We start from the raw sequence: 23,594 nt of genomic DNA on the forward strand, positions 1-23,594 counted from the left end.
GTAGCCCAGGCTGGCCTCGAACTCACAGAGATTCGCCTGGCTCTGCTTCCCGAGTGCTGGGATTAAAGGCGTGCGCCACCACCGCCCCGGCTGAAAAATCACATTTCTTAAAAACGTTTTTTCCGCGCCCGAGCGGGACGAGAAGTCAGAGGAGAAAACTTTTCGCGTCACCAGCCGTGACCCCGCCCACAGCTTGGTTCTGATTGGCGTTCTCAACCGCCTCGCCACGCCCACCGCGGCTCCTGACGTGCTTCCGCCATCTCTGAGACCAGTCTTGCTGAGTCCCGGGGAAGGTTGCGGCGCCGCCATTTCCCGTCCCGAGCTGGTGGCCTGCGCATCTTAGAAGGGTTTCCTCTGCCTCTGCACGTCTGTTTTTTTAAACCTGGAGGTGACGTATTGAAGAAGCCCACGGAAAAAGAATTGAAAGCGTTCTAAGATGGCGAACCGTACGGTCAAGGATGCCCACAGCATCCATGGCACCAACCCTCAGTATCTGGTGGAGAAGATCATTCGGACGCGGATCTATGAATCAAAGTACTGGAAAGAAGAGTGCTTTGGACTTACGGCTGAGCTTGTAGTCGACAAAGCCATGGAGTTAAGGTTTGTGGGTGGTGTCTACGGTGGAAACATAAAGCCAACTCCTTTTCTGTGTTTAACCTTGAAGATGCTTCAGATTCAACCTGAGAAGGATATCATTGTTGAGTTCATAAAAAATGAAGATTTCAAGTATGTCCGGATGTTGGGGGCACTTTATATGAGGCTGACAGGAACTGCAATTGATTGCTACAAGTACTTGGAGCCTTTGTACAATGACTATCGGAAAATCAAGAGCCAGAACCGGAATGGGGAGTTTGAACTGATGCGCGTAGATGAGTTCATTGATGAACTTCTGCACAGTGAGAGAGTCTGTGATATCATTTTGCCCCGGCTACAGAAACGCTATGTGCTGGAGGAAGCTGAACAACTGGAGCCCCGAGTTAGTGCTCTAGAAGAGGACATGGATGATGTGGAATACAGTGAAGAGGAGGAAGAAGGTGAGAAGCTGGAAAGAGTACCATCACCTGACCATCAACGAAGAAGCTACCGAGACCTGAACAAGTCACGACGTTCTCCTGCACTGCGCTCCAGGAGGAGTCGGAGTCGGTCTCCCAGGAGGCGAAGTAGATCCCCCAAAAGAAGAAGCCCTTCTCCACGCCAAGAAAGGCATAGGAGCAAGAGTCCACGACGCCATCGAAGCAGGTCCCGAGACAGACGACACAGATCCCGCTCTAAATCCCCAGGGCACCACTGTAGTCACAGACATAGGAGTCACTCCAAGTCTCCTGAAAGGTCTAATAAGAAAAGCCACAAGAAGAGGAAATGAGTAATGGTTTCATTTTGACTTTTGTCCTCCTGTGGATGGCCTCCTGTGGATATGAGAAGAATATGTTTAGTGAAAGAATCAAGATCTCCTCTTCAGGCAGCTATTCGTATTTTGGGTTTTTAAAAAATCAAGTCATTTGGTTGGTTTTTGTTTTGTTTTTATTTTAATATTACAGAAGTGCTAAGTTTTGTATCTCTTTGAATTATAATCAACATCTTTGAAGGATGTTTTTGACCAAATCAAGGTCAGGTTTTGACCTAACCACCTATGGTTATTCATACTTAAAAAGGGTCAAGAGGACCTGGGAGTTGGGGAGATTCATGAGAATGAAGAGATGTAGCCATGTGGTGATCCTTTTCTTATTTGTAATTAAACCGGACAGAGTTGTCAAAAACAAAAACATTTTTTTCCAGTTTGGCCCTAGCCATCTCCTCACACATCCAATCTCAAAGTCTTGGAAGAGAGTGGAGGGGACTGTCCCAAGCCAGCAGAGCTCCCCGCCCCCTTTCTTTGAGACCGTGTCACTACGTAATCCTTAAAGTCAGAAATCTGTGTTGCTGTCTCCAGAGTGCTGGGATTAGGGATGTGTGCCACCATGCTTGACACCTTTCTTACAAGCTGGCTGTATACAATTCACACGTGATGATGCATGTATGCCTCAAAGTGAGGCATGTTGGTACATGCATAATACTCTTTGTTCCCCCCTCAGATTAACTGGTACCATTTTGTGAGGAACTGAAGTTTTATCCTAAATTTATCCCAGGGATTAAAGAGACTGGGCTATTTGCACTGGTGAATTCTATAGGAGATTTAAGGAATTTGAGTGTTGCCAGCACTGAACAAAAATTACCAGAGGTTAGAGGACATCCTGTCCCTGATTCTCAGCATCTGCAAAGAGTACAAGCAAACAAAGTTGCAGGCCAGGATCCTTTTGGAACACAGACAATCTTCAACCAAATATTAGCAAACTGAATTCACTAATATGCTAAAATACATCAGGACCAAGGTTGATTTAACATTTAAAATTCAGTCAAGCGGGGGGTGGGAGCTAATCAGCATCGGAGCGAGCAGGTGGAGCTGTGAGTTCGAGCAGTGGCTACAAGAGCAAAAAAAAAAAAAACTTCTCGAAAAAAAAAAAAAAAAAAAAAAAATTCAGTCAAGCTAAGCATACACCTCTTGTTCCTGCAACTTGGGAAGCTAAGACAAGAGGATTGCTTGAGCCCAGAAAACTGAGATCAGCCTGAACAATATAGCAAGACTCTCTGTCCATAAAAAAAAAAAAAAAAAAAAAAAATGTATTCAATATTTGTATCAGGAATCTTAAAAGTTCTTATTAATAAAATCAAACCTGAGGCAAGTTATTGGGGTCCATGCTGGTTGATCAGAGAGACAGAACAAGCCACAGCTATCTCACCTCGCCGATCCTCAGCTGGTCTTGTCTCCTTCAGACTTGGAGTGCTTCTGTGTCTCTCACCTCGCCGGATCCTCAGCTGGTCTTGTCTCCTCAGACTGGATGCTTCTGTGTCCTCATCCCAATGGCTCTCAGCTGAACTGCTGCTGGAAAGCCTGAAGCTTAACCAGCCAAAATGCTTCTAGTTTCTGGTCCTCACACCTTATATATATCTTTCTGCTTTCTACCACCACTCCCTGGGATTAAAGGCTGGCTTTCTGGGATTAAAGGTGTGTGTCACCATGCTTGGCTATTTCCAATGTGGCCTTGAACTCACAGAGACCCAGAGGGATTTCTATCTCTGGAATGCTAGGATTAAAGGTGTGAGTGCCACCATTTTCTGGCCTTTGTATCTAGTGGCTGTCTGTTCTCTGACCCCAGATAAATTTATTAGAGTACACAATATTTTGGGGAACACAATACCACCACAAATATTGTTAGGTCTCAAACCCAGTACAGATGGCTGAAGTAAGGTTCTGCTGGCTGGCATACCCCTACATCCTATCCCAAACTTCTCCAGCCCAGATATTGGGCTGGGCTGTCCTCCCCACCCCCAAGATGTTCCTCCCCATATAATCCAACCATTTTGGCTACCCCACTTTTTGGGCCTCCTGGCTGCTGCACCTGATTCTCCTCTCACCCCTCTCCTCACATGACCACTCTAGACTCTCCCAGATGTCTCTGCCTCTGACTATGCTCTCCTACATGTCTATAATAAACTTTCTCCTCCATCATACCTAGGAGCAGTTATGTTACTTTCCTTTTTTATTCATTTTTCCCCCATTCAAATATAACTCACCATATCTAAAGAGATGTCTCCAAAAATCCAGTGAAAACCTTTGGCCTGGGCAATGTGGTCTACACCGAGAATGAACTCATGAGATTAGTGGTAGATTCCTTACTGGTAGGTTGAGTGTACGGATGGAGAGCAGAAAGATCAAGGATGTTTTGAAGTCTTTCTTTAGAGCATTTGATTTGACAGAGATTCTGTTAACTGAGAAGAAAAAGCTAGGAAGAGCAGAAATGAATGGAAAATATTAACTTCACCATATTTTTGAATGAAATGTCCTGTTATAACATCTTTGTAAACACTTGGCAATATTTGTGGATTCTAGGAGACCATTAAGATTATTTTATTAAACACATGAACTATGAACCAAAGGCTGAGGGGCCCCCAACTGGATCAGGCCCTCTGAATAGGTGAGACAGTTGATTGGCTTGATCTGTTTGGGAGGCATCTAGGCAGTGGTACTAGGTCCTGTGCTCATTGCATGAGTCGGCTGTTTGAAACCTGGGACTTATGCAGGGACGTTTAGCTCAATCTGGGAGGAGGGGACTGGGCCTGCCTGGACTGAGTCTATCAGGTCGATCTCAGTCCTCAGGGGAGGCCTTGATCTGGAGGAGGTGGGAATGTGGGGGTGGGCTGGGGGAAGGGGAGGGGGCAGGAAGGGGGAGAACAAGGGAATCTGTGGCTGTTATGTAGACCTGAATAGTATTGTAAAATAAAAAAAATAAAACAATAAAAATTAAAAAAAGATTATTTTATTAACACTTTGACAGTCATGTCAATCACTTGTAAAGTTATAGTTACCTAACTTAAGGCTCAAGGAGGGGAGACCAATACTGAGCCCCAAGGTAGGAATTAACTAGAGATTAGGTAAATGTAGTTTCAACAAGCACGTTCAAGGAGGGTCTTGTCAGTTTAGGACAGTAAAAGATAGTAAGGTTTTTGAAGGCAGAGGGGCAGTGTAAAAAAGAAATGATAAAGGCTGGGGGTGGAAACATGACTCAGTCAGTGGAGACCCTATCTCATAAACACGAGGGCTTGACTTGGGCTCCCTGTAACCACATAAAAAGCCAGGCATTAGTTAGATGCTGTCGTGTATGCCTATAATCCCAGCAATGGCGAGATGGGAGGCAAAGGTTGGAGGATTCCTGAAAACATGTGAGTCAACCAGCCCATGCAAGGGAGCAAACAGACCCATGAGAGGCCCCGTCTCAAACAAAAGGCAAAAGGCGCTTGAAAACTGACACTTGATGTTGTTCTCTGGACTCCAAACATGTGTGGTGCGCACAGGTACATCACCCTAACATGGTCACACACATACACACCAAAACAAACAAGGACCAGTCATAACCGAGACAAAGCATTTCAATCTCAGAGAAGAGAAGGACACACAATCTCTGTGCATATCCCTCTGCAAAAGATAAACTCAATTGATCTTCCAACTATGAATTCTTGGAAATGGAGAAAGGATGCAGCAAGGTGCATCGGGTGTGCTGGTGATCATCTAGAGGCCTGCCAAGCTAGCTTCATTCCCACAAAGAATGGGGCAAAAAGGCCACATATGCCATGGAGAAACCAAAATAACAGCTTTCTGCCTTCGGGAGAAGAGGGGCTGAAGGATGGGAGGCTGCTACGTGGACAACGGCTTGGGTAGTTTAATGGGGCCCCTGCATCCTTCCTTTTCCTCTATTGGTCCTGTTTAGATGTCCACTCCCTGGCCTTCCCACCATTTCTTCTTGCAATGACATTCTGAATCAAGAAGCCATCATCTCGGGGAGTTAGCTTTCCTTCTTTCCTTTCCTTTTTCCTTTCCTTTCCTTTCCTTTTTCCTTCCCTTCCCTTCCCTTTTTCCTTTCCCTTCCCTTTTTCCTTTCCCTTCCCTTTTTCCTTTCCCTTCCCTTTTTCCTTTCCCTTCCCTTCCCTGCCCTGCCCTGCCCTCCTCTGCCCTCCCCTGCCCTCCCCTTCCCTTTCCTTCCCTTCTTCCCTTCTTCCCTTCCCTTCCGTTCCCTTTTTCCTTTCCTTTCCTTGCCCTTCCCTTCCCTGCCCTGCCCTGCCCTCCCCTCCCCTCCCCTTCCCTACCCTGCCCTTCCCTTCCCTCCCCTCCCCTTCCCTACCCTTCCTTCCCTTCCCTTCCTTTCCCTTCCCTTTCTAGGCCCTCTAGGCCTCCTTCAAAGGCTTCCCTCAGGAAGCATCTCTCAACATTAACTCCTTCATAATTCTAGAATACTAGTTATCCTGAGACTGACTTTCATTTAAAAAAATGTACCTAGTTTTCCCAATGTATCTAATTTACTCTGCTAGGCCCCACTGGAAGGTACAAATTCAACACTTTCTCCCCTGAGAGAGAACACTGGAGTCCGAGATCCTGCCAATGACTTGAAAACCAAATAGCCATGGGAGATTTCGGTATGTTTCCCCCGCAAAAGTGAAATATAGAAAACAAACTTCTTTTGATCTTTTTCCAAAGACGCATGGCACAGCTTGCTTCTCAGCAGGAATGTGGTGTGCTAATACTTAGAATGCTGAGTAAATGGCAAGGGGATTTTCTTCCAGCAAGTGTAAAAGTTTACCAGGTGCATATGGAATATTTCAACCCCAAATCTACTCAGGCAAGTGATTTTAACTCGGAGAGCTGTCTGTCTTCTCTTTGCTAAATTTTTTCGGAAGCATACAGCTCCTTGAAAATCTCACTGATCAGTCCTGAGATTTTTTTTTTTTTTTTGACAAGAATGTGTCAAAAGAGTTTGCTTAGCAGCTGTGTTTTCCAGCTCATGAAGCAAGAAATGCTGGTGGAATTTTGAACCCCTGAGAACTTTTTGGCTGGAGGGGAATCCTACCATTTCTAGAACTGTGCACTAAGAAATAGGCTTAAAGAAATACTAAAGATAGTCTGACATTCTTCACTTTTTTCTACCCAGTACCCTTGGTGCAAGTCAGTGTCTTTTGTAATGAGATTTGAGGTAGTTATAAAACACCTTATTCCTTCAACTTTTTCTGCTCACAGTTCCTGCTCACAATTTGAAAAAGATTTTTGCACAACACAGGGTATAGTGACATATGAAATAAGCATAGAAATCATACCTGTACTGATAATAAATCATAAAGAAATTTATTTAAAAACAGTTATTTGATATACATCTAACTGTCACTTATTAGAGAGAAAAGAAAACTTACATAGTAATGGGATGAATCTCTATGGTTATTTTTACATAAAGAATTAAGTCTCAGCTGAATATTTGATATTTCCAGATTTACAGAATCTGCATTGTTTTTCAGAGTTGAATTTTTTTATCAGTTCTGACAATGCTGCTTCATAAATACACAGTACAAAATGACAGAAGTATTGTAGGGTCATTTCAGAAACTGTTGAACATTTTGTCCTAATCCTAAAATACAATTCATTTAATGATTTTTTTTTTTTTGGAAAGAAATCAGCAACTTGAGCAGCAATTTCTAAAACCAAACATTTGAATGTGATACAATCCAAAGATTTACTAACTTGTCATATACTGAGGAATGATGGTAAGGAAGAATTCAAAGTTTTTTGGAAGTTAATCCATTATGTTGTAGGAATAGAAAATTTTCTATGCAAAGCAGAAACATTGCGATTGATAACATTCCACAGCCTTTCCTCTGAACCAAGGCGTTCCAGGCAGGGCTTGTTGGCTTTGCACTGGTGTCTGCACCAGCATGCAGTAGAACTGTGCAAGTTGTGTGTTCAGAACCAAGGCTCCAATGAGATCACACAAGACAAAACCAATGAAATCTACCAGAAGCACCCTCGATTCAGCTGTGTTTCATTTAGAAGTAACTTTTGGCCATTGCACTTTCAGGGACCTTTTACTGTTGCCAAACTTTCCAGGTGCACAGGCACACACACACACACACACACACACCACACACACACACACACACACACCACACACACCACACACACACACACACACGTGCATGCACACGCACACAAATGAAATAATAAATCTTTAAAAATTCATGCTAATGAAAACAATGCATCCCTCTGAGGAAATCTGTTTAGCCTTTCCAGAGGCCGCTCCCTTGTACACAGTGCTTCCACAGGCAATGCTGCAGAGTCCATCCGCTCCCAACTCACTTGGAAACGTGAAGCTTGTCATTTCCTTCTTCCCTTCTTCCGGATCCTGGCCAGAAGCACCAGTGTTTCTTCCCAGAGGTTCTGGACTTTCTCACTCCTCTAAAGTGACATCCTCCCCACTCCCTGACCATGTGACTATGGCCCTACGGCTGCTTCTGACCTCCATTCCTGAGAATCTGCCTGTTTCTCAAACTATAACTCAAAAGACACGATTTTTTCTCCTCCCGATGGCTGCCAAGATTTACAGCTTGCCTCCCTATTGCCTTTTCTCAAACTTTGCTCACGCTTCCTTCTATGTCAGATTTTGTTTGTTTGATTTTTTTTTTTTCTTTGAGACAGGGTATCACTATGTAGCTCTGGCTTTCCTGGAACTTGCTGTGAAGATCAGTCTGGTCTTGAACTCACAGAGATCCACCTGCTTCTGCTTCCAGAGTACTGGGATTAGATATGTTAGGTTCCCACACCCAGCTTGAGTCTGTTCTTAAATTCTTTTATTAGCAAGACTAAAACCTTCCTCCCTGAATGCTGAGCTGGACTGTTCAGCTGGAACCTCCAACTCACTCCTGCTTGATTCAGAAAGCCCCATTCCTCTCTCTCCAAACCCTACACTGTCAGAGAATCTCCAATGAAGAAAGGCACCAAAAAGCTCAGTTTGGCATTCTTGGTGGCTATGGTAGCTCTGCCACTTAAGTAGCCAGCACCCCAAGTCTCCCCTCCCCCCAAGCATTCAGCTTTTGACCATACTTGGGCACAAACCCAACTTATGGCAGACACATCATCACCCCTCACCTACATCATATAAAAACTCCCTGCTTTAGGTTGGGCATGTGACTAATCCTGCCTCCAGCTCTAGGGCTGAATACTCATCCGGGAGTTGCTTTGCTCAAAAAAATCCATTCTTTTACTTTTTAAATTCAGTTTGATCTGGCTTGCTACATAGGTGGAGAAACCGATTATCGAGTTACAGAAAAACTATTACCAATGACACAAGGTCAGGATCCATTCATGTTTTTCAGTTTCTACTGGCTGAACATTTTGAATTTGTTCTCTGTAATTTGAAATTTTTAAGTATAAACTTTTTTCACTGATATTTAAGAATTATGAATGCATGCTCTAAAGCCAACAGTACATAAAATACTACTAACAATTATATTTCTAATATGCACAACTTTTCAGAAATACATCTGATATGTAATGTTAGTACTTCCCATTTGGTGATGAGAACTTAGTATATCCATGGCAGGGACATTGCTAAATGACAGAGTACTTACCTAACACCCTTGGGGTCCCCCATGGGCTTGATCCTTACCAAAGACACAAAAAGAGTATTAATAATACTCTTCATGTAGCATTCTTAAGTTTTAATGCAATTTTGTAGATGTAAATTTTGTAGTATCCTTGATACCTGTTTCAGGTAAATTTCTTTAGAATAATGTGCACCTGGGCTGACAATGGCTGCCGTCTCACCCAGTGTGAGCAACATCTGGCACCACTGCCTCTACCACCTTGGCCAGGAAATGTCTTTCCTTCTTACAGTTTCTTATATGCTACTTTATACTGTCAACTCTTATTTTAGAAATTTTAAGTTCATCAGCTGGTAATTTCCTGGGAAACAATTTGTTTGTCTTTCTGTTGGAATGTATATATGAATAATGTGGCCACAGTATGTGGGGTTTTTTTAAATTTTTATTTATTTACTTATTTTTTTAAAACTGGTCTTGGATGCTTGGGTTTTCGTATTTGTTTTTGACTGGTTTTTGAATGTCTGAGATTACATGTTCCATGCGTCTTGCTAATAGCTCGGCTATGCTTGCTAGCTGCTTGGGCTCAGATTTTGTGATGACAGAGAAAGTTATTTATGCTGCTCTACCTTAGAATGAAAAACAACAACAACAACAACAACAAAAAACACCAAGAAATTTGGTATGGTTTTAAGACCTGAAAAACTTGTAACTCCATTAAACAGCTCTGGAAAACACCATGTGGTATGCCATGGTGAGGATGACCATGTGGGCAGGTGCCATCTTGGTGAAGGTCAAAGACAGACAGGATATATGACTTCACCGCTATCACTGGTGAGGGTAACCACACAGGCAGTCACCATCTTGACTAAGGTTAAAAAAAGAGAATCATGAATGACCTCACTGCTATCTTTAGTAAGGGTGACCACATGAAGATGGGTCCATCCATCAGTTCTCCAAATTATTTTGGATTGGATAGTATTTTACATAATTCCTGTCCTGACCTAAAAACAAGGTTTATAAAAGATAAAATTTAAAACAATGCTGGTTTACTGAGATATTAAAGCTGCACCTCTGCATTCTGCCAGGGATGAATCTTGCTGGCAGCAGCTTTTGTAACCTAAGAAATAAGCCCACTGATATTGAAACTAAATTGCTTGAAATGTTAAAACTTGGTTTTGCCTTATATATCTTAGGACCACAGCTAAACACCAAAGACTGAGATATTCCAATTTGATGATACCTGAACAGTCTGACAAGGGGTCTCTCTTTATCTAAGGTCTAGTCAGGCTAACAGAGACCAATTTAAGAATATATGCCTAGCCTTTTTGCTTTTACTAACATTGGTAAGCTATAACTAATTGGGAAACTGTATATCCAGATTTAACTTTAATCATTTTTAAGGTACAGCATTTTCGAAAAGGTTTATTTTTATTATTCAATTATGTGCATATGTGTGTGTTTGTGGCTATGTGTATATAGGTGCCTGTGGAGGTCAGGAAGAGGTTCTATCAATCCTTGGCTGCCATGAGCAGGCCATGGGTGCTGGGAACCAAACTTGGGTCCTCTGCAAGAGCACTAAGTGCTTTTAACCACTGAACCATCTCCCCAGCCCTTACCTTGTCTTTTTGACAAGTGTTCAGCCTTAACAATCTACCTGTTACTATTCTTAGTTCTTTCTTTGGGTGGGAATACATTACTTTTCTTACCAACTACCTTGTACCAACTAATTACAGTTCAGCAGAATCTGTTCTCCCCCAAATTATGTTTTGTTTCTCGTGTGTGTGTGTGTGTGTGTGTGTGTGTGTGTGTGTGTGTGTGTGTGGTGGGGGTGGTGGTGGGGGTGTCCTGGGGATTACTACTTTGATAGGTTTTAAGCAATGAAAAGAAATACAGAGGAACAAATGTATGTTCACGAGAAGTGTACTGTCAAGATTTCCAACCAACTAAAAATCCCAGGAATCTGATTTTTTATTTTTCAGAAGAAAACAAAAAACATAAACTTTCAACATAAGAATTTATTGTATAGTAGTTTTATTTTTCTCATTTACTATTTTTACATTTTATGCACAAATATTTTTATCTGAGTAAAAATAGAAAATAACTGTTTTATGTAAAATTACAAAAAAACCAAAGAAATACATAATTGTTATTATGATAGTATAAGTGTCTTTATTTAAAGAGTAAAAATGTATGCAAAAATTCTCCCTTCTACAAAAGACTGAGAATACTTTTTCCTGGGAATAAGTGAAATATTGAAACATCAACATTTTTATAGCCTTAGATCTGAAGACATTAAGTCAGTCACAGGTTAGTTTTTGCAGTTATAAATTTTAAAACATTTTTGTGCTATCTCAAGGATACACTAGTTCTTTATAAAAGGCAGTAGCATAAAAGGTAAATGCAGAAAATGACAAAACTCGCCAAAAATATTTGGATACACTCCTTAAAAGAAATAACCATACTCGGGAATCACCATTTATCTGGGGAGAAAAATTAAATAATTTTTCCTAATTTATTTACATGGATTGACACCAAAATGAATGTTTATCAGTTAATTCATCACATGGAGATCAACCACACACAGCAATTCTGCCTAACTAGCTGGATTTTTCTAATGCCAACACCAGTGTTCAGATTTCAGGCTAGCACATGTATAAAATGAGCTCAATGTAAACATCACATGGAAAAATTGTTTTAAAACAAAAACGAACATTTCATTATTCTTGAACTTACAAGGTACAAAAGATGGTCAAACAATTTTGTTTTTTCTGTCTGACCGAATTTTAAATTCTATGAAAAAAATGCATGACGAAACTGAACAAAGAATACCACAAATTAATATTTTCTTTCAGAACATGAGTTGTTTTTAATAAAAGACAAACTGTGGCCTCATAAGGACAACGATTTTATATCTAAGTGGAGACAGAGTAATAAAGCTTGCGTCAAGGAGAAATCCCTCTCATTTCCTGTGTGAAGGTGCATAGAAGATGTGAGAGGTGGAGAGAAGCAAACATCTAATGTCCGAGAACTGTTCAAATTACGACTAAAAGAAAAACTACTGAAGAAAGAACATCTACAGAATGTAGTTTTTGTTTTTGTTTTAAATGCATTTGAAAATGCTTAATAAGATTTTAGGGACCTAGAAATACAGATGTTCCTTAAAAACAAACAAATGAAACAAAAAACCTGTCCTCAACACCATGTCTCTGAAACATTTTAACTGTAAGATTCCCAAGCTCTCAAAGTACTATGGAAATATCCTGCTTTGAAACAGTGACTTATGGCTCTCCAGGCTTTGAAAAGATGAGAAAAGCCTCTTTATAGCTACTAAATTGTTATCTGAAGTTAGGGCCTCGAGACCATTTTTATACTCAGATATTCTTAAAATCACGGGGATTAAATTATTCTGATATTTGCCAGCTCTTCATTAAAAATAAAATAAAAACACAATTGAATTCTTTTTAAGTATTGACTGTAGAATCTTAAAGGACTTAATGTAAGCAAACTAACCATCCTTGAAGACTGACAGCACAGCACAGCAGTGGAAGGATGCTGCAGGAGGTGAGCAACCCTTCTTTCCTGTCCCTTTCTCATAAGCCCAGCCACTGCTTACTGCTGGCAACACCATGGCTGCAGTCACATGTGCCTTCCCTGCTGGTCAACACCAAGGGTTTCTTCTACAGCCGTGTCTGGCATGCATTCAAAGAATAAAATGAGAGGGGTGTACAAAGTAGCCTTATACTGTTCTGAGGAACACCTTCCTGCTTTGAAAACTATTTGCTAGTCTCTCATATCATGATTTAGGCAAAATACTTTAAAACAAACAAAAGAAAAAAGATTTTTTTTCTAGCCTTTTCTTCTTAGTGTTAGCAAGCAGTAAGGCATCTCATATAAGATTGATTTAAGGATTTTAGAAATAATAGTCTCCCTTTTGAATATCTTTATGTCTTCATACATGCAGAAAGTGATTAGTTGGCCATTTATGTTTTTAGAGACACATATGCAATATTCAAAAGGAAAAGATGAAACAAGTGGGGAAGTTTATTTAAAGATTACCTACAGCGCCAAGGCAAATATCCTTTCATAACTATTCACAAGTCATTCACTAACATCTTCAAACGTTAAGTACTTTTGTCTGATCTAAAGTCATTTTATCAGAAACACAGAAATGAATATATAAATGGTGTTGCATAATAATCTGGTACTACAGATTAATTAAAAAAAAAGAGGTTAAACTAAACCAAATTTTTATTTTCTTGCTGAGGTATACTTTTTTAAATCTGAGAGAAAGAATGATATCATCTTGGAATTTTTGCAATAGCTGGTTTATTAGAATTAAACGCCTCTCTCAAAATAATTTAAGTCCTTGTCCTGACATAATGAATAAACTATACAGAAAACCATTAATAATGGCTTGAGTTAAGCCAGCTTTAAACCTGGGTCTCATTCCACACTCTCTTCTGCCAGTTAACTTATTCTTTACTTGCAAATATATAAATTAATAACCTGATAGTTTAGTAATTACCCATATAATTGTATTTGATATGACCATTTAGCTCTGCTTGATTAGATGAAACAGGCACACATGCTTTAGCTGAGGACTTCTTTCCGGGCTCTATGTAAAGCAGCAGAGAAGAAACAGCTTCTTCACTCCAGCAATGGTTACACCGGCGGCTGTTTCCTGGAGACACTCCCTACTGTCATCTGCAGACGTTACTGGCTGGTTTTGGTAGGGCTAGACATTAATACTGACCAGTTTAGCTTTCCTGACTGTTAGCAAACTACCCCATGATGAACCTCACACTTCAGGCATCGTGGGGATCCTTTAACATACATTTTCTAAAATATATGCTCAAAGTAAAAAGATCCAAATTCACAAGAGTATGAAATATTTATAAAAAAATCATGCATCAGATTGTACAGTCTAGAAATAAGATTCAAATTCAGTAATAAAGGTTAGAGCCAAGCTTGCTCTGAATATTTAAGAAAAGCCTTAGACTCCCAGGAGGTCCTAGGTCTCAATTGTCCTTTTCTGTTTGTAGAGAGGCAGCTGCCAAGGCTACGGCTGTGACTGGCTGGGCAATTCCATGGAGCTGCATCTTGGCCAGCTTCTTCTGTTCACATTCTGTGACCAAGCGGTTCAGTTCTGCTGCACTGTATCCAATAAGAGTCTTCAAGTCACAAACAAATTTGTACACAAACCTCTTGCCTTGAACTTTACAAATCATGTCCCCATCATAATAATACCTTTAAAAAGAGAAACCATATTAGGACCTTGTAAAAAATGAAGTTTGTACTCCCTATGTTTTAGACTTTTCTACAAATACAAGCCTACAGAGCTCTGTACCCACCACAATAGTTAATGACATCAAACTTTCAAAATGAACTTTTAACGACTGTGATAACACACTGATTTAGAGACCAACATAAATACTAAAGAGAAGACAAAACAAAGAGCCTTGGAAACAGCAACAGAACCTAACAAAGGGCTTCGAACCAGAGACCATGCTGTAAATCCTTGCTCACTCTTAGACTTGCTTCCTCTGTGAACACAGGAACATCCTATTTCCTCTAATCCTTCATTGCTCATCTATAAAATAAGGTTAAAACAGTACTTACCTCACAGAACTGTTGAGTAAAGGGATAATCTTTATAAAGTGCTTAGCACACAATGACTGCCACAGTTAACTCTCTATAAAATAGAAGCTATGCTAGTAAGAATCCAGAGAACAAAAAATTGATATATCTAATACAATACAGACATACCTTCATCTTTTCCATTTACTAAATAAAGGCTCCTCATATTTCTTGGTAAAAACAAAACTTTACGGGTCCTGTGATAGTTTAAAAGAAAATGGCCCCCAGAGGAAGTGGCACTATTAGGAGGTGTGGCCTTGTTGGATAAAGTACATTACAGTTGATGTGGGCTTTGAGGTCTTATAATTCTCAAGATGCCACCCAGTGTTTGAGACCACTTTCTGTTGCCTGCAAGATGTAGGAATCTCAGCTCCTTCTCCAGCACCATGTCTGCCTGCATGCCGCCATGTCCCACCATGATGATAATAGACTGAACCTCTGAAATGTAAGCTAGCCACACCAATTAAATATTTTCCTTTATAAAAATTGCCGTGGTCCTTTGGGGAACCTGTTTCCCATGCTGGATTACCTCACCGAGCCTTGATGCAGGGAGAGGAGCTTGGTCCTACGTCTACTTGATGTACCACGCTTTGTTCAAGCCCTCAAGGAGGTCTACTCTTTCTGAATGGAGGAGTGGATGAGGAGGGGAGTAGGGAAGTGGGAGGGGAAACTGTGGTCGGTATGTAAAATAAACGAGAAAAATGTTAATAAAATAAAATATTTTTTAAAACTGCCATGGTCACCAGGCGGTGGTGGCACATGCCTTTAATCTCAGCACTCAGGAGGCAGAGGCAGGCGGATCTCTGTGGGTTTGAGGCCAGCCTGGGCTACAGAGTGAGTTCCAGGAAAGGCGCAAGGCTACACAGAGAAACCCTGTCTCGAAAAACAAAACAAAACAAAACAACTGCCATGGTCATGGTGTCTCTTCACAGCAATAGAGACCCTAACTAGGACAGGCCCCGAAAGAATAATTATAAGGGTCAGAACAAACAGGCTACAGGAAGAGGTAAAGGGCATCATAAAGAACCTCAGCTTACAAACCACCAAACTGCTTGTCATGCAGTTTAAAAGTACAAGTTTATGATAAATAGACACTTGGGAAAAGGAAAAAAAGAAAGCACTTTCCTCTTTCTAGAATGTAATTAGAATTGGTGTAATCACTGTTTCTTGGTAAAAGAAAAAAGTGCACACACGCAAGCCTCAATTGTGTGTAGTCCTCCCTTTAATCTAGCGACGCATCACAAGGTGCCATACGACAGCATGCTCTGCTCTGCTCTCGCCCTCTATTCGGTTCCACAGCTCTCTCCCCTTACCTTCGTGAAACTAGATACTAAACAGAAACTCTCAACTAGTATCACATAAACAGAAACGACACAGAAGTTAACGGTTCACCATTATCTACCACTAAGGTCTAATAATAGACTGTCAATACCTAGAGCCTCCTCTGTTCCTTCCCAACCAATCCTCCCTCTAAAGGTAAATACAAGCTTGCTTCAAGATACTAATTTCATTGCTCCTTTGTATTTTTTCTTGAAATGCACATCTGTAAGTGTTGTAGTTTGCTTTTCCTATCTTATCAAACTATATTAATGAATACACATACACACACACACACACACACACACACACCCTTTCGAGAACATCACTGTATCACCATTTGTGGTCGTAGCTCATCTTTAATACTCGAATGTATCACAACTAGTTAACTCATTTTTTTGCTGATGGATACATGGGTGAGGTCTGATTTAGGACATAATATGTGTGTGGACATTCAGACATTTCTGTTTTGTCATCTACTAAGAAAAGTTACTTGGAACTTAGCGGGCACAAGTGCACTCCTCACTGGACCCAGTTCTGCAGGGTGGACCTCTGGCTACAGTGTGGAAGTACTCCCATAGTTTTACTAACACAAGGTAGTAGAGGTCTTTCCAGCTGGAGTATTCATAGTATTAAGGGAAAATAATTCCAAGTTCTACTTTTGGATATTCAGATTTAGGCAGAGGTAAAGGATAAAACTGTAAATATAATTATAAAAATAGAAGACAGTATTCACATATTTGATACAATATACATTCAATTTAGTATTTAAATAGCATCTTTGTAATGTAAATTGTAAAAATATTAAAGATTAATAAGCAGGTTGTTTTTGAACAGGGATGCTTTTAAATCCCATAAAACAAATAATCTTATAATCTTTTAAAAAAGTTTTATGCACCTCAAAATTATCAGTAAACTCTTAAAAGTCAGTTTTAGCTTTAAAATTTTTTTTAAATCCCATTCTGTTTATTCTGTGGGTGTGCATGTGTATGAGTTAGAAGCTAGCACTCTTCTACTACTGTGTAGATCTAAAGAGGGAACTTGGCAGGGCAGGCTTGTGATGAACACCTTTACCCACTGAGCCATCCCATTAACCAACTAACACACCCATTATCTTTTTTTTTTTCTCTCCCTTTTTGGTTTTTTAAGACAGTGTTTCTCTGTGTAGCCTTGGCTGTCCTGGAACTGGCTCTGTAGATCAGGCTGGCCTTGAACTCACAGAGATCTGCCTACATTTGGCTCCCAAGTGCTGAGATTAAAGGCATGCACCCACCACCACCCAGCTCACACCCACTATCTTAAGAAAAAGTATTTTATTTTCATCACTTACCAGGCTTTATATCAAGAACGAGAAGCTACATTTTAGAGAAGTCTGGTATTGGGGGTAACAAATAAAAAGTACAAACGCTTACCGTAACGCACGGCTGAGTTTCTCATAGTTCATTGTAGGCTTGTTTTTACGCTGTCCCCATTTTTGTGCAACCAATTCAGGCTGATTCAGCTTAAATTCGCCTTCATCACCAACCCAAGAAATACAGTCTCGAGCATCCTTGTCAGTGAGAAGTTCTAACAAAAACTGCCACAGTTGGATCTGACCATTGTTTCCTAAATCCATAAGCAGAACAAGCACAGGTCATCATGTTAGAAACTAACACAAGTCAAAGGCAGTGCACAAGGCCTCGGTTCAATCTCATCCAAGGCAAAACAAACTTATTTTAGAAATATTAACTACACTGCCAGAGAAACAGTCTATATTTATACTTTTACATATCTAACTTGACAAGTTTTATAACACCAATCCATGCAAAAATACCTGTTCTATTTCCAGGTGAGCTTCTGTCTTCTCCTGAAATCCTTGGGGACCTCTGCACTTTGGCTGCCTTTGCACTACTGTTTATAACTTTGATCGTAGTTGGTGTAGCGGATTGCACTGATGCTGGGATAATTTGCACAGCTAAGAAAAAAGGTAAAAAGGAAAGTATTTTCCTTCTATTATAGGAAGTAAAAATAAATGCAATCAATAAAATTAATGTCCCTCTAATTATGTCAAGAAAAGACTTCAGACCTAGGTAGAGAATCAAGCTTTGTTGTTTCCATTGCAGTTTGTGAATTTTCGCTTAGGGACAGCTAGTCTTCCTGGTTCCAACATAACAACTTAAAACGCCAAATAACCATCAGCAAAGTCACAACATATTTGTTTATAAAAATGGTTTCAAAGACGGTGAAAACAGAATACCAAGAACTCACACTCATCTATAAGACTATAAACCCAAGAGCACTGTGAGAAAAGCTGTTACTCATTGAAATTGAAAGGGTAGAAATAAAAGCTGTTGATTTTTCTTAAACTTAACATTCTGATAATATTTGTGGCATTTTTGGATATGCTATTCAGCAGTGAAAATGAATGAAACCGAGTTGCAAGTATCAACAAAGCTAAGTCTCGTAGTGTTAAATAATAACTCAGTTTATCAACGATCCACGTAGCAAGCTTCAAGCATGCACAGAATAATGGCTATGGAGTATTTAGGGTAGCAGAGCTGGTAGAAAGAAAAAAACTCTGAAAGAATAGTTGTGGATAATCAGTTCTCAATTTAGAGAGGGAAAACAGGACCTCAAGTAAGCAAACCCAACACTCAGGCTCTACTCCTCATCTACATGAGATAGTTATGATGTTTCATTCCTCTGTGAACCCAATGATCTGTCAGAAAGCTATGTTGAAACTTTAACTTGAAGTTATCTAACAAAGAAGCATTTCTACTGATAAGTGGGCAAATTCTATGAATGAATACTCACGCTGATCAATTGTAACTATCTCATTCATCTGTTGTTCTTGGCTTGCCAAAACATCTGAAGAAGACAAAAAAAAAATCATTTTCATTTAAAACCAAAAATATAATTTCCAGTCCAGTAAAACTGAATTTAGCAAACACAATGTTTTTAGAAAGCACTGTAATTAAAATCAAAACCAGGAAGACAAACAAACAAGATATATATTAAACAACTGAAACTTGAGCAGGATAAGAAAACAAAACCCAAAACCTTCTTGAGATGTTTCATTTTGTAACAGTCACTTTTGAACAGATCTGCCTTAACTTTATAATATTCCTAAAGTTAAATTTTCAGTAAAATCTTAGTTGTCCTAAGAGCTACAAATTAACCATGTTTAAAATACTGCTTTCAATGTTAGACTTTCACTACAGCCACATATGAGTTCACTTTATCAGTTTGGTTCCTTAGAGATTTCTAACTAACACAGAGCTGAACATAATACTCTACAAAAGCTTTCATTAATCACTGTCACTCTTCCCAGATCAAATGCTTACCCTGTCACATAATCACACATCCAAGTTTCTAGCACTTCAAACCCTGCCTATCATAATTATGCCTGTCTGTCGAAACTGTCTGTCAGTGATCATACTGGGACGAGTGAGTCATCAGACTGGGACCCCAAGAAGACTAAGGGTGTACTGCTTGGGTCCAGTTTGAAATAACAAGAGCACACAAGGGTTAGGAGACTAAGACAGGGTCTGCATCCTACCTATTAGACAGAATTTTCTTTGGGGCTCATAAATTTGAGGTCTTAATTATTTAGGACTAGCTTCAGAGAGATAGGGGTTTAGATCTTAGCAATTACGACCACTTAGGTAAACTTTCGACCTCTGGATATTCTTCACATCTAAGTGAGATCTCACACAGCTAACAAGGCTGTTGTGAATGTTAAAGAAGCACACAACAAAGTAAACTGAGGATTATTATATTTTATTCAGACCTCTAGTTCTGAACATTCTACCTCAGAACTGTTCTCTCTTAAAAGCTTTGTTTGTGGTAGATTTTTTTCCTCACTATTTTTAAAAGTCTCAATGAAGGAAAGTGCTACTGAAGTTGAAATGATTCCATCTTAAGTAGCTTAGCCTTAAAGAAGACATATTAGAAACGAGTCATTAGACAGCCCAGACACTGGTAACCTGGAAACTCAGTTCCAAAGCCTTCATTCTCAAAGACTTGAGTTTGGTATGGTTCTTAGAGACTCTCAAGACAGAAAGCAGAACACACAAAGTGATAGGTTTTTGAATACTTAATCTAAGAAAATATAGAAACCTGAATACAGTACTTCTCTAAAGTCCCCCTAGTCTTGGCCATGCATGAAGGAAATAGAATGCTTAAAAGTGAAGTCCTGGGGAACATGGGGCGGTCTGAGGAAACATTAGGCTCTAAGGGTATAAAGCTGACAAGACAGATGCTCACATCAAAGGCATGCTCAAGAATTTGTACGCCTGAAACATTTATCTTCCCAATATAGTAGAACCTGAAAGATACTTTAACAGGAGCTGCATTCACATGGGCCAAGTGGTAATCAAGGTACAAAAAAAGTTCTTCTCTCTCTTCAGACAGCTCCACAAGAGATCACTAAGGCTGACTAGGCAGCAGGCTGCTCAGTAACAGTTCTGTCCTAGGAAACAGTACCTTCCAGAGTTAAACTATAGGCCTTTCTTCTTTCTGCTCTCTTGGGAAGTGATCTGAGACTTGGGAACTACAGATAGTCTGTCACAAACAGCCTTCTAGATCATTCTGTAAATGCTGACCTGGGCCTTAGATTCTAAAACCAAATGTCATTGCCTTACTAGAGCAGAGCAAAGATCCACACTGGACAGGCAAGCAATTCTGTAAGATACTTAGGGAGGCTTTACAACTCTAGAGCAGAGCTTCTCTGAGAAGAACCCATTCTATTGCATGGGAAAGGAAGGATAAACAAGACTCTTGCCTCCTGACTAGGAAAGGCAAACAAGTACTAATTTTACAGTTTGAGAAACATCAGGTGAATCAAAATGTGCTAAGCACAAGAAAGAGCTGATTTGGGAGAGACTGGACAAAGAGACTACTTTAAGTACTATTACTGTTGTAGTTCCAAGAATTCCAACAAGAAAATGTTTGAATGAACATAATTCAGTTGAGACTCTCAAAGTACAACCAAGACATTCAACTTACTCGTGTATAAGGACTGAAGCTGGTAATAACACTATACAGTCAATGAACATACAGACTCTTAGGAACACTTTAAAAACCATCTATGAGAATCCATTCAAGATGTAACAAGCAGAGCTTCTTTCCAGAGCTCATCTCTTCCTCTACAGCAGAATGACCCTTGGAGGAAAATGCTGTCAAATTACTGTGTGAGGTCCTCCTTCCTCATCAGCGTATAGCAGAACAAAGATGGAGCCGTGACATTTCCATCCTTGACTCTAACAAAAAGAACAGCATCTATCCTCTTGTAAACTGAAAGCTACAGAGGTCTGGCTAACATCACTGATATATAAAACAGTATGAGAGGACGGGCTGATGAACATTTACTGTAAAAGTTATTAACATATGGGATAGATTAAACAAGAAAAAAAGATTGTATTTATTTGAACGCTTTGGTCAGCTAGGCAGTTTTCAAGCTTTGCTCATAGTCCCTTGATGATTCATAATCTCTGTGGCTCATAAAAAATCTCATTTATTCAACTAGAAGGCATTTCAAATGCCTGATTCCACAAATAAAAGACTAGGAGGGAAGTCTGTGATCAACTGCAGGTAGTGAGCAGGCAAAGAGAAGGCAATGGTTAGAACACATGAAAAGGGCTAAGGGTGGAGCATCCTGGGAGACTCAAGACCTTGGATGCCACTTTAGCCAGGCTTGCACCTGCAATCCCATCATGTGGGAAACTGCAGCAAGGTTCATGCATTAGGGCTAGCCACTGCACACAGTAACACCTGTCTCAAAAAGAAAAACACAAGAGAGACCTTGGAATGCCATATAAGCCTGAATTAGAATCTTAGTTTGTACACTCTCTAGGTCTAACACTCTGTAGGAATCTTACAGCCTCAGTCTCTCACATAAAAACTAAAAAAAAAAAAAAAATCAGAAAAGTAATACTTTATGGCATTACTATAGGAATTGAGATAATACATAAAGAACTCTTCAAACTACCTATGACAATAAATGTTAATTACTATAGCACGTGTTTGCTTATTAACAATAAAGTGAAAACAAAGTTACAAAAAATAAAGCTTTAGTTACAATGCAAATAGATAATAACTCTAGTTTTATACATTTTCGAAGAAGCTCCAGATGACTCCAGAGAATTTCTCCCCGAGGGACCCGCTGAAAAAAATCTTCTTGGTTGAGACTACATAATTCTCTTCCCGAAATGTTGAGTGTGGTGAGGTCTATATCAGTCATGCTGAACTCCTTCATTACCCAAACCACCCAATGCAGGACTTGGTCTGTGGACCACTGTATAGGATCTAGAAAGAAAAATATTACCTTTAGCCTAGTTCCATTTTAGATCAATTTACAGTTAATTTCTCAATACACATAAATACACATACGAAATCCAGACAGATGTTTTTCCAAGTGGAACAATGGATTCTATGAAGAACGACTTTCATGCTGATGCTAGATTTTCTTCTTTACTCTTTGTCAATTTCTCAATCTAAGTCTCCAGAGGGGTCACTTGGTTCTCTATCAGTTAGTCTGGAATTTTATTTATCATAAAAACCAAACTATAAAATCATTCTCTAGTGGGCCAAACGACAACTAAACTATATTATCTTGGAGATAATGGAAGGTACTGCCCAAGCTCAAAATATTCTTTTGTAGCACTGTATGGTTTGGTGCCTTGAAACAAATGAAATGGGATCCTAGGGAGCTAGTGTTACTCTTCAACTTATGCACAATGCACCCTTTCCCCGCCCCTTCCAATAAAAGGTTAGCTACCTGGTACTCACACTTGGTGGCACTTATGAATACTATCTACCTACCTGTTTACTCAGCTGTTTCCCCATTGGTATCAAGGCTATAACTCCAAAGACTGATAAATCTGACTTCAGAGTCTACCACAGTACCTTGAATAGATACTTGTTGACCTTATATAAATTATTTCAACTTTTCTGTTCTTTTTGTTTTTACAAGCTAACTGAATTTGCAAATAGACGAAAAAGATTGCCAGTATATACAAAGATTTCATCACTATACTCCTGACACCTAATAGAAAATGTTATCTATGGGAACTTGGTGCTGGATTAATTTTAGCACTGGCACTCTTGTTTGAAGATGACTGTCTACTCAAATAATAGTGATCACATACCCAACAAATGGGTATTATTCAGTAAGAAAATATGTGAAGAAGTAACAATCTTTTTGTCAAGGAACAATTTATAGTAAAAATAAACACAGGACTCAAAGCAAGAAGAGAAGGGGAAAAGTGTAGGAAGATGGGAATACAGTTTGATTTTTCTGAATGTACACAGAGAGACAGAAGAAAAAGCAACTGAGGGTGAAACCAGAAACCTATAAATGCTCACCAAAACCAAACAGAGAAACACCCAGATGACAAAATATCTACCACAGAGTCCTTAATATACACGGGTGAAGACAAAGCCGTGTTTGTAAGATACTGTGTGTGCTGGCACTTTTGTAACCCCAACCGTTAAGGTGACTCGAGGGAAGCTTGGCCAACAGTCAGCTCTCATCTCAGGTAGTAAAAACGTCATGCAGAAGAATGCAAAGGGAAGCGACCAAAGTAATTCATTCTGAGCACAGGAAGCCGGAATTCAGCCGAGAAGCAGTCACGGGAAGTACAGCAGGCCAAACTCAAACATGAAGGCTACAGCATAGTTTTCCCAAGGCAGCAGCCGCTGAGTGC

The 23,594-nt window shown here is 39.8% G+C and overlaps 2 protein-coding genes across 6 annotated transcripts in view; one reads left to right on the forward strand and one right to left on the reverse strand.

The window, feature by feature from the left end:
- Window positions 1-392: 392 nt before the first annotated feature.
- Window positions 393-1,378, forward strand: LOC114697654 (pre-mRNA-splicing factor 38A-like). Its single transcript, XM_037210012.1, has one exon. The coding sequence runs from the start codon at window positions 437-439 to the stop codon at window positions 1,361-1,363; it is 927 nt and encodes a 308-aa protein (XP_037065907.1). The 5' UTR covers window positions 393-436; the 3' UTR covers window positions 1,364-1,378.
- A 9,720-nt stretch (window positions 1,379-11,098) lies between these two features.
- Gabpa (GA binding protein transcription factor subunit alpha) overlaps window positions 11,099-23,594 on the reverse strand; it is a 29,971-nt gene continuing 17,475 nt past the window's right edge. For 3 of the 5 annotated variants that reach the window (XM_028875976.2, XM_028875974.2, XM_028875977.2), the window contains exons 6-10: window positions 22,000-22,194; window positions 18,703-18,756; window positions 17,723-17,863; window positions 17,322-17,520; window positions 11,099-14,202 (exon numbers count right to left, since the gene is read on the reverse strand). In XM_028875976.2, the coding sequence (XP_028731809.1) occupies window positions 13,974-14,202; window positions 17,322-17,520; window positions 17,723-17,863; window positions 18,703-18,756; window positions 22,000-22,194 (818 nt within the window). In that variant the 3' untranslated portion in view covers window positions 11,099-13,973. The remainder of the gene's footprint in view (window positions 14,203-17,321; window positions 17,521-17,722; window positions 17,864-18,702; window positions 18,757-21,999; window positions 22,195-23,594) is intronic. The other 2 variants (XM_028875978.2, XM_028875979.2) reach the window with 2 other exon arrangements.

The sequence above is a fragment of the Peromyscus leucopus genome, chromosome 12 (assembly GCF_004664715.2).
Source record: "Peromyscus leucopus breed LL Stock chromosome 12, UCI_PerLeu_2.1, whole genome shotgun sequence".
NCBI classification, from domain to species: Eukaryota; Metazoa; Chordata; class Mammalia; order Rodentia; family Cricetidae; genus Peromyscus; species Peromyscus leucopus.

Coding starts and splice junctions, on each gene's coding strand:
- LOC114697654 (XM_037210012.1), top strand. CDS start 437: ATGGCGAACCGTACGGTCAAGGATGCCCACAGCATCCATGGCACCAAC.